Source organism: Puntigrus tetrazona, chromosome 7 (genome assembly GCF_018831695.1).
Source record: "Puntigrus tetrazona isolate hp1 chromosome 7, ASM1883169v1, whole genome shotgun sequence".
NCBI classification, from domain to species: domain Eukaryota; kingdom Metazoa; phylum Chordata; class Actinopteri; order Cypriniformes; family Cyprinidae; genus Puntigrus; species Puntigrus tetrazona.
This window is the reverse complement of record NC_056705.1, coordinates 35,704,504-35,720,841: the sequence shown is the minus strand read 5'-3', so window position 1 is coordinate 35,720,841 and position 16,338 is coordinate 35,704,504. Positions and strand designations below refer to the sequence as shown.

The window sequence follows — 16,338 nt, the reverse complement described above, 5'->3', positions numbered from 1 at the left end:
CTCTGCAGTTATTGGTTGTATTAATTCAATGTTTTTAAAAACAAAATTCTTCAAGAACAACAGTTGTAGACCACAGTTTGAATAGATATCCAGTATTCCAATTAGTCCAAGTCAACAAACCATTTTATAAGGCAACTGAAGGAAAAACTGAGCAAGAATATGTAGGCATCAAAGAAATTTTTTTAAATGTTTTTATGGGGGTTTAAATTAAGCGCTAGTATATTTGTAAGATATAAAATAGCATTTACGAAATGGCAGCTCTACTGCATTAACCACAGCTCTAATTTAAGTGTTTTTTTAGATATTGGATTCTTTTTTTTTTTATAAAGACAAAAGCTTTGTGTCAAACAAAAGTGCTCATGCAACACTTGAATATGCAAGGAAAAATGAGCAACAACAGTAACCAGAGAACAGCAACTCAACTTTCATCTATGCACACAGTCTTTCCATTTACTCCCACCATCTTCCTCTCTCTCGCTCATGCATTAATTTTTTAAGAGCTTAAATGGCCATCTTGGCAGAGGCTGAGGGCACAGAGTCAAGGGTTCTTACTTCCAGTAACAAAGTAGTAGATGTATTTGTCGACAGATGAGCCTGTAAAAACACGCTTGACAACACCAAACCGAGACCTTGTAATCTTTGTCATCATATGGTGTGGGACTCCAGTACTCCCACACTGTTGCTAGTGCTCTATTGCAGTTGGCTGTTGTGTAAATTAGGATTAAATTAAGATAAAGAAGAGGGCTCTTTGCCTCATATCATTATTCATACGTGCTGCAGTGGGAAAATTAAACCTCAGACAGCATGAGAAACATGGGAGCAGCTGGCAGCCCGCTCATAGACACAATCTCCATTGCTCTTCTCTGAGGACTTGGGCTCTCAAAGCAGAGCGGTCATTACTGGAAACAAATGGAGGGCAACATCATGCCAGATCACCGCAGATCTGCCTCTCAGGACCACAAAACTACTGCAATTCTGTAGGGGGAGACATTAAGGGTGAACTGTGTCTTTTTTTTCCAATGCTGAAAAACTTTTGCCGCGTAATGAGTGAAGACAGCTTAAAGCAAGCCATTTGTAGACTCTGGCGCTTTCCTGCTGTGATGCTAGACGGTTTTGAGGGGTTCAACATGTCAAGACATGAGTTTGAGCCAGGACAACCAGTTTCACTGAATAACTAGAGATGAGGAAGAGACTTGAAGGGGACTGAAAAAGATTATTGTATGCAATACCACTTAGTGCCACTAGGTTTAGTTTAATCTTCATTTGTGATTTGCCAATTTGATACTCAGTCTCTGTCAACACAATTATTTTTGTCTTGTTTCCAGCCGATATATATATCTCCATCTCAAATCAAGAAGTATTTTGTAGACATTTTGAGAATTTTTGCTTAAACACACAAAATAATCAGCCAATGGGGTAAGCAAACAGAAAACAAGATTATTTTGCTTGCTTACCCCTTAGCAGATTATTTAGCTTTTTTCAAGCTTCCTTTTTCTGAAAACAAGACCATCACTTCTTGTCTAGAAAAAAAAAAACATCTAAGTAAGGAATGCTGTTCTTCTTTCCCTTTCTTTTTTTAGTGAATACAGGTGTTTTTGACAAATTGGGTAGCAGATGGGATGAAGCCAAATCAGTGATAGACAAAAACACTATAAAAGGGTTGTAAACATGTAATATACTCTATGTCTACTTAAGAAAACTTTATTTAAGAAACAGGCATTCACACAGACATTAACCAGAATTCGAAACCTTGATGAAAATAAGCTCAGTACAATACAATACAGTAACTGTTGTTTCGTTGTGCTTTAATAATTTCATAATGGAGCGTGGTTTTAAAGAGCACTGGTGTGCTCTGATTGAGCACAGGCATTTCAGTCTTTCATCCATTTTTCCTCACAGATAATTAATGCTTACGAAAGAATCCGCATTTATTGTGTGTATCTTTAGGTAATAAGCAGTACAAAGATATTTTTCATACGATTTCAAGAACACAGACACAAAAAAAATGTCGTTTGCTGTTTTAAGTTTTTTCAACAAAAATCTTAAAAGGTTTAGCAGAAAGTGGTATACACTCACCTCTTAATTTTTATTTTACTACAATTTTATTTTACGTGCATTAACTGTTGGAAACCCCCACAGCTGGGCCACAGCTTTTAAAATCTAGTCGACAAAACAAAACAAACAAGCAAACTATGTTTAAATAGCAGGAACTGGGTCTTATTGCGTCATTTATTTCATGCTAGGCTGAGCTATGTTTGAAATGAGAGCTACATCTCTTTCGATTCATAGCCAAATACCAACCGCATTCTTGGATCACCGCTTGAGTGCACAGGACCTTCAAAGGCTTGCTTGCTTGGTTTTTTCTGGCACTGTCAAACGGTCTCCCCCATTCCCTTTTCACATACACATATCTTTTATGTGTTTATGTAGTACTCTTTTTAAAAGCTAGCAAGCCTTCTTAGCACTGAAGGACTGTATCACGGAGACAGATATACAAGCATATTAAACCGCTTGTTGATATTTTGATCACACAGCGCGATACGAGTGAACAACACTGTGTGGGAGCCTGGAAAAGTAGTCAGCAATTAAACTCTTAAACTCCATTCCACATGGCCTCCAGGACACCTCTCGAAGCAGACTACATTTGTTTTCAGTTACCAAGAAACATTAACAGATCTTATTCAGGGTAAACGTCACGTTTAATGTGACACGAACGAAAACAAGGCTGTGAGGAAAAGAAGTAGGAATATGAAGAGTTCATACATTGGGTCGTGTGGTCTTAAAGATTTGTGGTAATGCTAACATTTTAAACTCTTTCTACATTTGCACTAGTGTACACAACCAAACGACCTATTAAAAAGGGGCCTCGATTTCATTTCTGCCAATTTCTAAAGTACAAAGCCAACAGTTTCCCTTAAAAACACTGGATCACTGTGAACATGAAAACGTTATATAATATCTTATGCTCATTCAATTGCAAAAAGGGGGTGGTGTTGGAGTAGTGTGTACTGGAAGGTTTCTGGCTCCAGCCCCATAAGGAACGAGCCATGAACTGACATTAATGTGTCCTTGTAAGGCACTTAACCCAGGGTTTCTCCAGGGGGATTGTCCCTGTAATAATATAGGGACACCATGATTGTGCCAAGTAGGACAAGTTCCTGGAAAAGCATTGGGTTCGGAGAGTGAAAATTCAACATGCTTTTCCATCCTTTCTCCACTTCCTAAGAATTCCATAAGCTGGGTGGATTGTTTACACATTATCATGTTGCTTTCCAATTTTTAGAGACGTGTGCTAGGTTTTTGACTTTAAAACGAATTTAGATGTTTTTAATTAAATCCGAGAGCTCTCTGACCATCAAAAATGTTGCTTAGCTTAGTCTAACTTCACAAAGCTACCAGAATTATTTTTAGTGTGCAAAGAAAACAAAAATAACAACCATTTAACAAGATGTCTTCTCATCACCCTGTTGCCCTTTTGGAGAGTTTATCACATATGTAAACGTTTGTTCTCCTGTATCAGCAGCACCATATGCGCATATGTCACTTACGTTTGTACATTTTGATCTGAACATAAACCATGTCCCCTTTGTACAAATGCTACACACGCTGTTTACACATGTGATGCTCTCCAAAATGCCGCAACAAAGTGACTTGGAGGAGACAAACTGTTGTTATTTTTCTTTTCTTTCTTTTTTGTTCTTTCTTTTGCGCTTCGCAAAATTATGGTTGAACCACTGATACCACATGGATTATTTTAATGATCTACTTGCTACCTTCCTGAGCCTTCATCATACAAGGATCCTTGTTGTCTATGGAGGATCAGAGAATTCATCAAAAATGTGTTTCAAAGATGAATAAAGGTCTTACAGGTTTGGAAGGATATAAGGGTGAGAATCACAGAAATGATATTGAAGATGGATAATTTCTACGAACTTGATGAACTGGTGATATCTTCTTCAAGGCATAAAAGGAAAATAAAAGCTGAAACCTTTTCAAGAAACCCTGCAAAAACAGCGCCTTATAAATCTTAGCACCTTAAAAAGATTCTAGCCAGCAAGTTCTACTCCAAGTTGTTTTGGACAAACTCATCTTCTAAGTGACCATTTATCTACTAGCATGCAGTGTTTTAACGTCTGTGCATTTTAGGTGACATTCCTGTTTCCGGATCACTGTCACTGCTTTGAGTTTAAAGGGCAAGGAGGGGGGATGGAGCCCTTCTCCCAGCACTGAAGTCCTCTTGTTCACTGCACGCTTCTCTTTCACATTAGTGAAGCAGCCAGTTCCCGGCTGCCCATTAGCTGTGTGACAGATCTGTAATAAACACAGCCTGTCACCTCTGAAGCCTGCTGCACATTTCCTGGGTAATATATAACCCCCCAATACACATTCCCTTCCCCCACCTCAAGGCTCAATAGACCTGAAACCCGATTTCTGTCGAGCATCCCAGCAGCTGCTGAAGCAAGAAATTCCACCGCACCCAGATAGCCCTGGAAAATACATGAATATAAAAAAGGAGTCCATGAATAAATCAAAAACTCTCTTTTTACTTACCCTATGGAAGAGAATGAAAAAAGATAGTGGAAAAATGAAGGGAAAAGGAAACAAGGGCACTGCAGAAGAAGAAGAAAAGGCGATAAGAGTAGAAGTTGTCAATAAGCTGATGGCCTCAGGCTACTGTAGCCCCTCGGTAAGGTAGCTTGTGGGTGGTGAGGTAACTGGTGGGTGATTTTGCACCAATTGTGTGGGACAATCTGGCAGAAAAATCTGCAGAATGCATTTAAATATGGTAACAAGTGTTAGAAGAGCTGAGAGATCTCAGTAGGAAGTAACTAGATATCCATACGAGGAACAGTATTTTACTTTGTTCAGTCTGTGAAACAGTCCAGGGGTTTCTGAATGTGTTGGGGAGTAAAACAAATATCACTCCACTTTTCATTAACTGAAATGAAACAATAACTCCAAAGTCTGCGAGTTGGTTTATTTTTGTGGTATCAACTTGTAGATAAAGTTGCCCTTAAACAGCATGGAAAAATTATACAAACTACACACTGGTCGTTTTACATTCTGGTCAGACAAGTAAGCAGTTCCAGCCAGAATAAACTGCCAAGTGAACCAGACATCATGCCAATAGTGAAAGACCAGGCTACAGTCTCCAGAAGAATGAAAAAGGTGACCTTTTTATTAAATTAAAGCTTTATTTGGTTAATCCAGGCAAAAGTGGTTTCCTTCAAGGAAATAAACAGATCATCTACTTCAAGTATGTCCTTCAACAAAGCACTTCAGCACAGAATGCTAGAAGCCGGGCTGCATATTATTAATGCATGCAGCTTGCAAGGCACGCTTGTTTGGATATTGAAGCCGTATTGATTCGAATAAAGCAAGAAGAGAGAGACAACCTTTAGCCTTTAAAAGGCTAGCATGTAACAGAATCACTGATGTGAGCTTGCAATATTCACACATGGCTGAAGCCACTCGTCAGGATATCTCCGATAGCTCGATGTAGCGAGGATGACCTTCAGTGCGGAGATGAAATGACAGGATAAAAGATTCCCGTGCCTGATGAACAGAAACCTCAGCACCCACACAGCTTTAATACAGTCATTTTAATCAGCGAATGGAAATTTCTTCATAATGGAATGACAGAGTCCAAATTTCCCACATCTAAATGTCAGCAATTCCAGCGACAATGAGGGGTAGATAGATGGCATTCTATTATACAAGTCAGTTTTCCGTAATAGCTTTGTTCACAGAGACAGCAAGCATCTTTTTGCTATTGCTAATCCATATATCAACACGCTGTTGGGGTAATAGGGTACAGAAAAGGTTATCTATAGCACACTCTCTTATCTCATAGAATATCCCATTTTGGGTGCGTAAATCCTATTACTTTAAAAATGTAGCTGCATTTAAAAATAATTGTGTGTGAGTGTGTTTTCTGATATCTTATTTTACACATGGAGGAAAAAAAAGCGCTTTGGCTCACAGGCTCTTTTCAGGGCATCAGGACTAGAAGTGTGACACCTTGACCCTAATGTTGGATAAACCGTGAAAGACACGAGAGAGGTAAAGGGCAGGACATCTCTGTGGTGACTTCTTACTCTTCACTGCTCTCCCAGCTTATCAGTCTATATCTCCTCCCCCATTCACCCCATGAGGAGTTCACCGAGGTCGGCTCTCCTGAGAGCTCCGGCAGCTTAGGAGAGAATGAAAATGAATGGGAAACGGTGGCTAGACACAAGGTCAAAATGGATATAAAATTCTCCATTACGATATGAAAAGCTGGAGGAGGAAGGAAGGAGGGCGCTTCGAATGACAGAGGGAAGGATCGCTTTTGAGGGCCTGGCTTTGTGCTTCCTTTATGTGAAAACAAAACCCCGCGAACAGTGAGTCGCCAGTGCTCTTGTAAAAGCAATCACCCATGCTTGTCAGAGATGCTTTCCACCAGAGAATTCGGGCATTTACTATCGCTGAAGTTATATAATTAGTTGATCATATTTATTTGAGAAGCTAAGCAGGTTAAACTGAAAAGAATGTGTAAATGTGATTAAGGACGAACCGTCACGCAGATACTATCCAAGTGTGAAATGCTTCAAGTCTGTACTGTGAAATAACAACACTGTTGACAGTCGAGCTGCTGTGAAGAATGACTTGGAAAACAGCACCCAACCACCTCCGTTAAGAGCAGAGATTTCCTGAGAACATTACTGTGGATGAAAAACAATACATTCATGTAGGCATATTTGCAGGTCAATTTTTTTTTATCATATAGGTCTTCTTTATGCTGTCTGGTGACAAAACTTGGGTCATGTGGCTGGAACAAGGAGGTCTATCATTCTTAGAAGAAAGCTAACATTCATCCGTTAGCAATCCCATTCATCTCAATGGCACTTACTCAGCTGGTGCAGGACCTCCCAGAAGTATATGGCCATGAGTTTTTCTTTGGGGTTGTGAGGGCTGATTACCAATGCTGTAAACACAATGCTATCCTGAGCTAAAGCTGAACTGGGTGACATCGAACCCAGGAAAAAAAAACGAGCTGGAGTACTTCTGCTTTTATTCAGACAAACAATTATTTGTTTTATATTGTTTGAATATATTCACGATAAAGGGTTACTCCATCCCAAAATGTACATTTCATCATTAATCACTTATCTTTATGTTGTTCCAAACCCAAAAGCGTGTTCATCCTCGGAACACAATTTTAGATGTTTTGGATAAAAACAAAGAGTGGAGAGACCCTTTAACCACCTTCAGGCAGTGGCTCTAAATTCCAGTCCTTGGGATCCCCTGCACTGCACATTTTGCATGTCTTCCTTATTTAACAAACCTGAATGAAATCATCTGCTCATTTGTTCAGTTCATGGATCTCTCTCCTAACGAGCTGATGATCTCATTCAGGTGTGTTCAATAAAGGAGACAAGCTAAATGTGCAGAGCAGGGGTTCCCCGGACTGAAATTGAGAATCACTGCACTAAGGTACAATTTCAAGCAATCAATCTTACAGTATTACCATGGGTTTCCATAGTATATTTGAATAAAAATTGCATGGTTATCTTTCCAAAATCATGCAAATCAAGAATGCTACCATTATTTCTGGCATTGCCTAAAGATATGATCCACTGTGTGAAAATAGGTCTGCATAAATCAAATGAATGAACACCTTGATCACAACCAAGGGGAATCAAAGCTAAAGGATGAAGACAACAATAAACATTAACTGATAAGAACAACCAACACAAGAGATGAAAATACTAATCTTGTGTTTCCCAGAGACATTTCACCAACAACACCGTACAGCATCTTGCATGTGGAGTAAACAAACAACCACAAAAGCAATTATGAAAATAATATTTTGCACACCCTGCAAGACCAGCTACATCAATAGATGATGTGCAACATCATAGCTATGTTTAAAAACTAGTGAGCTGCATCGATGCTTCTTCCTACCCATGTTTTCACAAGGCTTGTTGCAGTAATGTTATACAGTGATATACAGCAATGTACAAGAGAGTATTTTAGATGTTTCTCAGAAATATTTCATTTAAAACGTTATATCTTTTGCTTTGGTGTGCCAACATTCCTTGTGCAAATACTGTAAATTATACATTACTGGATAAAAAATAAATAAATAAATAAATAAATAAATATATATATATATATATATATATATATATATATATATATATATATATATATATATATATATATATATATATTTTTTTTTTTTTTTTTTTTTTTTTAGTTTTTATTGTTTTATTTTTTTTTTTTTAACTTAAAGACTTCAGCATAGTAGCATTTGGGATATTGCCTTAGAATTTGGTAAAAAAGTGTCTTATTGGAACTGCCTACCATTGTATGTGTGGTGACCTATATGACGCTTAAAACTGTTGCCCCTGTGGGCTGCTCACTAGGTTTACTGCATATGTTTAAATGTGCATCTGAGAGTGTAGCAAGAGTGAACGACTAAAGCCGGCACATGAAAAGAGGCAGACAGGACTTACAAATCTTGTGTTTCCCTTTCATGGGAAATTTCACCACCAACTCCTGGGGGTTGGAGCAAATGAAGACAAATGGAGAAGTCGACTCCTCGCTGATCTGGGGATACTGAAAAGAGAGAGAGGAAACAATGAGCTGTGTTCAGTCACTTGGTTACCACGCACAGAAAGCACAGCGGCTTTGAAAGGCTTCTCTTCCCGGTAATTGATAGGCAGCACACAGGAGAGGCGAAATTGACTGGCACTTTCATAAGAAAGGTGACATCTATCTAATCTGTCGGGGGAAGGCACAGGTCATCTTATTTCCTCCCGACCATCAGAGAGTCGTATGATTGTATCACGGCATTCAAGAAGCACAAGCTTTTCACAACACTATTTCCTCCCCCCCACCCCCACACTAAAAGCGGCAAAGAGAGCTTGACACAATCAGGGCTTTTAAAGAGAGCTGCAGATATGAGGTCCCTCTGCATACTTGAGTCGTCTCGCAGGAGGATAAATTCAACCACTGCAAGATTTACTTACTCTTGTGTTGTGATACATCCACATATCTGATTGACATTCTTGTTGGGAAATTTGGCTTCGAGATCAGGAGATGAGAGGTTGACGAGCGCCTTTTTTGTTCTAACCCTTTAAAGTATGTAAGGTTAAACGTGGAAATGCACACTTTACATTCAACATTTCTAATGTAGAAAATATGACTGAAAATATCTTATTAGTGGTCAACAAGTTAACAATTCAATATAACAGTCTTGCAGTGTGACATAAAAAGACTAAATGTACACATTCTGTTGTTCATGTCAAAATACAATAAATGATGGTCATTGTGCGTAACAAGTTTATCTACAAAAAGCAATGTTTTTTAACTATATTTCTCATTTGTGAGCTCGTAGTGTTGCTGTTTTTGTAATCGCACAGCTTCTCAGTATCAAAGTTATTTTATGGATTAGCAGCAACATCTCTCGCATTATAATTTTAATGTTGTGCCTCGCTTAGTGATTCCTTGTTTGCTAAATCGCGTATTAAAACTAATTAGAACACACAATGCCGGCTGACTATTTACATTTACTATTTATAAAACAAATATGAAGTAGTTTCAGTGTAATAAGATAACTTGACATATCACTTGTGGTGTATCCAGCTGCTTACTCCAAATAACAATTTTCACCATACTTGAGCTTTCTAATTGCACATTCATGAGGGAAATTTACAGGATTTTTACCTTAGTGGAACTGCCCGAATGGTGAAAAGAGGCTTCTCTATAGCAGGATAGAGCGTCTAAATAGTGCACTATTGGAATATATATTTGTTTTGCTATTAGTTAACATTATGCAATAACCTGTGTGACCTAAAAGAGCGAAAAACACAAAGCTATGGCTGGGCAATATACCATGGTGATAATATAAAGTGTCTATCGCCAGAGATTTCGCTATTATATTGAGCAATGCAAATAAAGGCAAGGTATGCTTGATGGTAAAAATGTTTAAGCACCAAAAGAGAATATGGACATCATTTTGTCAGCATTGGCCACCAAAAAAAATCCAAATCAGACAAAAAAAAAAAAAAAAAAAAAAAACACTAGTTAATGTAACAGTTGGAAAAGAAAGCAGATGTGTCAATACATTGGATATTTGCATTTGGTATTAAAGGGGTGTAGTTCACCCAAAAATGATCGGTTTGTGCAACAAACTAAATAGTATTTATGTCATGTGCAGGACATTGTGGTGTATCAGAGGTATCAAAAAAAAAAAAAAAACGATTCAGTTTCTTGCACAAACTGATCGTTTCGTGTCTTAGGATATCAATGTTTGGTCATGACCCACAGGGTTTAAATTGGATTTGTCCTGGGGGTAAGCAGATAAACATCAAATCTTCATTTAAAGTGACAGCTTCCTAATATACCTACTGCTGCCTGTGCTATTAATGATAATTCCGCAAAAAAAAGCATAGAAAATCACTTTGTCACTTTCCTAATAATCTAAAGTAATGTAATCTACAGTCACCAGTAAACATACAGCAATTTTCTTTTTTGTTGTAATACATTTTATTAGTATTTGTCTTATTTTTTTAAGAACAAAAACTATATCATAATATATAACATAAAATGATTCATGTTACCTGAGATTTTAGTCATATTGCTCACCTAATGGAAAGTCATTTCAGAGGGGAAGTGATTTATAGAGCACTGATAAATTGCTCACAATGAAACCTGGAAAACGTATTAAGCTTAAATTTTGATTTTACGTTGAAAAGTCTCACGAAAACATGTTTTAGAAAGAATTTTAATGGGAGAAGTAACTGCACAGTGCAAAGATTAAGCGTGTGGGCTAAGACTCATTTAAAAGGATGACAGATTGCATGATGGGCCGGTGGGAGGATTACTGAACAAAAGACTAACAGCACTATTCCTTAATAGCTTCCTTGAATGCTCTGCCTCAGTCTTCTTATTTGTAAGACAATCTTCATAAAGCCTCTATATATCTATATGTGTGTGTGTGTGTGTGCGTGTGTATGTATGTATCACAAATTAAACAGTGAATAAAAGCGAGAGTAGGCGCTTTGTTTGAAAAGGAACTAATCTCAAATTCAAGCCAACTGCCTCAACAAAAAGAAGCCTATAGTCACAATGGAGGAGATATATACGACTAATGTTCAGAATCTAATAATCTTGATCAAAGAATGAACTCAAAAAACGTTTCCCTTTCATCCTTCCATGGCTAATTAGGATTTAATGCTGCTGAACTGCACTGGCCAGCTCTCCCCTCCCCCGCGTGACAGTTTCAATACCTGACTAATTGAAAAGGCATGCCACTTTCATATTCATCCACTGAATAAAGGCTTACATTCAAAAGCTTCAGTCGTATCACCGAGATAAAATACAATCTCAACATCAGTCATTAAAGTAATACTGTGGGTTAAATATAACTTAAGCTCTATGGAACGCAGATGTAGCTTGCCGCCCATTAGATAGTAGTGCAGACTTATTCCGTTCAATTTTGGAAGACTCGATTTTAAAGCAGAATTTTTTTTTTAATCGAGCTTATAAGTTTGCCACTTTGGGTGAATGAAGTTGAGGTTATGCAATATATTTGAACTCAAGAAAATTTGGCAAATGGTGAGTTTGGATTAGATGTTTGGATTAGAAACGTTCATTATACTTATATAAATCAGCTTCATAAAAATATTCTGTTATTTACCATTTCATAAGTTTGTGTGCCATATTATCAGTCAATACCTGATGCTAAATAATGGTTTTGTGTGAGGAACAGGCCACAATTTTAAGTCGCTGTCCGCCAAAAGTCTCTAAATGTTCTCTCTCACGTTTTGTGTCGACAGCAAAATTGTAATTTCATTTAATCAGTTAATCTGGTTCAAACGCGGCACAAATGTTTTATTCACCAGTCTGACAAATATATTTTCAAAGTTATCAACCCACTGACGTAGCAATTAACAGCTCACTGAATCGGAAAATTGTCTGAGAATAATGACTAAATATAGAATAAAGACTGGTGCAACCTTCAAAACGTCTTTTGAGTGTGAAATAAAGAAAGTCACATGACTTATCAATAACAGAATTTTTTATTTTGGTGACCTACTAATTAAATTGTTATTCGCATATTTATATGCTTTTTGGTTGTGGATGACTGCCTGCTAAGCCTTCACTGCAAAAGTAGTATTGTACACACATTTCCTCAGTTTTTAAAAAAAAATCGGAGAACGGGTTGATAATACCTTCTTGCGGCAACTGACATCACACCACAAATGCTGTCAACTGAGCTTAAATTGTATTTAACCCACAAAAACTCCTTTAAAACGGAAAACATGATGCAAAAGCCCTTCACCGAAGAGCATTTGGGACAGCTTGCACCATGTCTGCATGTATTCCAAAACACTCAACCATCGGAGTGCAAAATGTGTGCGCAGCCACAACTATCTGCTGACAGGGTGCCAGATAAGTGGAAAGACTTTATTTTTTTTTCTCCAGGCTGGGATCCTGCCAGTGTGTCCCAGCTATAAGCAGTGTGATGAGAGATTCATATTGTCCAGTGCAGAGGAGGGCAGCAAAGGGTGAGCAGCCCTTGCCAGGGAACATTATAAGATTAGTGAGCAGACAGAGCACACCATAGCCTATAAGCCTCCCCATGTCCCCAAACAAAGACAGCCTGGTGCTTTAACTAGCCAATGGAGCAATGAATCTGAGACTGGCTGTCTGCTCACCACTGCAGAGAAACAGCCTTTCAGCTGATGTCCGCAATTAGATGGCCGAGGCAGGCAATCTCCTGCACTGTGGCGCAGTGGTAATAGGGCCGGCCCGCTTGGCTGCACTCAATCTCGGCCAAATAAAAAGGCTTCATTGGCAGAGACGCCCTGATACAGGAGAAGCACTAAGGAAGAGGTCCTTAAAAAGAAAAGGGGAATAGAGAAAAAGGCAGGCTGTCAGGATCACTGCTTTCATGCTCTATTTCAACATTTTTAAATGTACTTCACTAGCATAAGACCGACTCTCAGTGGAAAATAAAAAGCTCAGCAGCCTTTTCAAAAAACAAAACAAGGAGGAAAAAAAAAAAGCCTGTAAACCCCTGCAAGCCAAAGACCATCTGGGAGCTGTAGTGAGAAAAATGCCTGAGCAGCATTCCAGCTTTGTGACGGCTAACAGTGAATAAACCATGAAATGCTAAGAAGAACGAACAGCTCTCTGAGCTCTTACTGCTATTATACCTCAGATGAAACCGATAGATTCTTGACAGCCTGAATAATTGGCTGATATTGTTATTAATAAAAATGTTAGCTCTCTGTTATGTCAAAACTGACAGCTTGTCAACTGATAGCAAACATTTCGGCGGTGAATTTTGAAAAAAATGTTGTGTAAAATAAGTGTTAATTAATGCACTGTTTAAAGCAGCTGTCAACTACAGCTTGTCAAGCTTCAAGAAGGAGGGGGGGGGTGGGTGACAATAAAAGTGTTATATCTACTATATCCACTAACTTTGTGTGATAATAGACACAAATTTACACCACCATTGTTCACAGAGGTGGGAATTACTACTGACCTATAGGGTAATTTTTATCTTGTTTGGAACATGCTCATTATAATGTCATTGTATGGAAAATATAATAATAATGAACTAATCTAAAAATCATGTTCAATGAAGAAAATGTATAACATGCATAATAAAATATATATATATATATATATATATATATATATATATATATATATATATTGTTGTTTTAACCACTAGGGCTGTCATGGTGAAGGAATTTCCCTTGCGGTAATTTTGAGTGGTTCAATAGCATGGTATGCATATTATATTATTATATTATATAGTGAGGTCATATCCTGAAACCAATAAAACCAGTAAAAATTCAAAAAAAGGAAGTGAACCAAACAGTTTCTGATCCTCAAATCTGACTGGACAGCTTTTTCTGTTGATATTTTCACCTGCTCGTTCTAGACGGGTTGTCAGTCAATGCAGTTTCACTGCTGCGCTAAAAGATGGTCTTTGAGTGCGATTTTCAACAGTTCAACTACAAAAACGGCGATTCATTCAAAGAGAGATATACTTAAACATACTGATTCAAATCACGTTAACTTTGATAGGCTTAGCTGACCGGCAATGAGTCAATGCTACGACAGATTTTGCTTTCCTTGGACATGACTTTCACAAAAATACATGACTCGGGATGAAGGACAGACGTGGGTAATCGCATGCGATCAGTCAATCTCTTTCATTCACTGTCTCTTTAGGCTTGTTAAGCGGAAATCTACTGAACCTTTGTACAAATCAACATGACACAGGTTTTCATTGCTAATATTCAGCAGCATATACACGCACGACGTGTAAAACGAGAAGTGAGAAACCTTATGAAAAAGAAAACATGCAAACAGCGAGGTTGCTGCGGTTGTCGCATGCCTCTACGGGGTATTGCGAGATTGCGTTTATCGCGACAGCACTATTAACCACTGCGTGCGTGGAACTTCTCTGCGAGCAAAATGTAATTTCAAACCGAGATCCCCCTCTAGAATGGAACATTATCATTTATATTGATATGCTTTGATTCTGATAACACGTGTGAAAAATACGTAAGGACGCAGCATGAGATGCTGCTGAAAAAGTGCACAATTCCAGTAGTCTTACACATTATACATGTATTACTGCTTCAACTTCAATCAGTCATCACCCCCAAAATGAATTCAACAGGTTAAAAAAGAAAATTCCATCATTCCACGGCATGTTACATTAATTTAGTTTACTCGTGCTATACATTGTATTGACAAAAACATTAATGGCATTAGTAAAAACCACATGCACTCACAAGCTATGCGATCAAATGCATTTATTCTAATTGCATTTATTATCTAATTATTTTGTAGCTTGTTTTAGGTTGTAATAAAGAATGGATTTTTGAGTTTTGTTGTAAACACTAATGATGTGGCTCAAGATTAGATCTGGAAAGCTGAAACCACAGAAGGCCTACGCCATTCCAGACAAACGGAAACTTTTGAAATGCAGTTATTTATATTTATGGCAGGCAGATCTGCTCTCTCTCCAGTAGGAGAGTTCTGCAGTGATTAATATTTAAACATACTCCTTCACACACAAACACAACTGGTGTCAAGTTGGAGCGCAAATTAATTATACAGCACTGTCCAACACTGCCACTAGTGTTTTTACATAATTTATGTCTCAGCCACAAGAAAATTCATGTCCAGCTATTACCGCTTCACAGGCTGCCACTGTGTCAATCAAGTTGATGGTAAACGCTCGCCTTAATGCATACTGAACAGGTAATGTTCCTCTCAGAGGCAGCAGTGCAAAACTTCCAGAAGCAGCTGGGCAGCGGCCCACAGGGGTAAAAACCAGCATTGTAATGCATTGATTGGCCTCGTTTAAAAAGTCACTGAATCAGGCTCCTGCTGAACATGCATAAGCAAAATGAAACTCTAGCAGGCTTCCAATGGAGCCAGAGCTGGCCGAATTGCAGGTTCTACATTAACATTCAGCAAACCTTCACTTACTGAAAATCATGGCCTAGTGAATGGGGGAAATAATGTAGTTTCACAAGATGATGATAGATTTTATGAGGTCATATATTTTGGTGGTAAGGTTTATGTAGTCTAAATGTTTTGCTCAGTTTCAAGCCCCTGGGCTTTGCCTATGACCTCACCTTTGAGAACAAACCACAAGCAACGAGAAAACAAGGTCGCCTAAGAATCCACCAGACGCCGAGTTAGACACAACAACCCCACTATGCCAATATTCTCAAAACGATTTCTGTCAGGGAGCAATGTTGAATTGCAGTGCTTAATAAGGTCTAAAATAAGATACTAATGTTAACATTCAGTAATAGCCTGTATATAACATTTAATGCTATGCATACTTGATTTGTCGTCTAAAAGTTTTTGAGGAGTACTTGGAAGTGACAGCAATGATCAATCAGCACCAAAATTGCATGCCATTTCAACAACTTAACTTTGATTTTTATTTTATTTTTTTTACAACAAAGCTTAATACCTGTCCTAGTTGTTTATTCAGAGTTGGGAGGGCAACAATTTAAGATCTGAATGAATAATTTTTAAGTTAATTAGAATTAAGAGCATTCATTATGGCGATTTTGAGAAGAATAGGTGCAAACGCACTCCAAAAAGTATCAAAAATGCAACTCACTGTGAAACTTGAGTCGCTATAAGGGACTGCTGAGGCAAGAGATTAAACAGAATAAATCATTTTAAACAGAACAGATCATGTACCATTCAAGCATTTACTACTCATCACAGAGCGTACCCCACTGACAAGCTGTGCATAACAGTTTTCACGATTTCATTTAATTGCAATTTTATTTT

At 38.0% G+C, this 16,338-nt stretch overlaps 1 protein-coding gene across 1 annotated transcript in view; it reads right to left on the bottom strand.

Moving 5' to 3' along the window:
* Positions 1-16,338, bottom strand: part of trip4 (thyroid hormone receptor interactor 4) — a 53,616-nt gene that overhangs the window by 15,933 nt on the left and 21,345 nt on the right. The window contains exon 12 of the mRNA XM_043244558.1: positions 8,502-8,604. Within this exon, the coding sequence (XP_043100493.1) occupies positions 8,502-8,604 (103 nt within the window). The remainder of the gene's footprint in view (positions 1-8,501; positions 8,605-16,338) is intronic.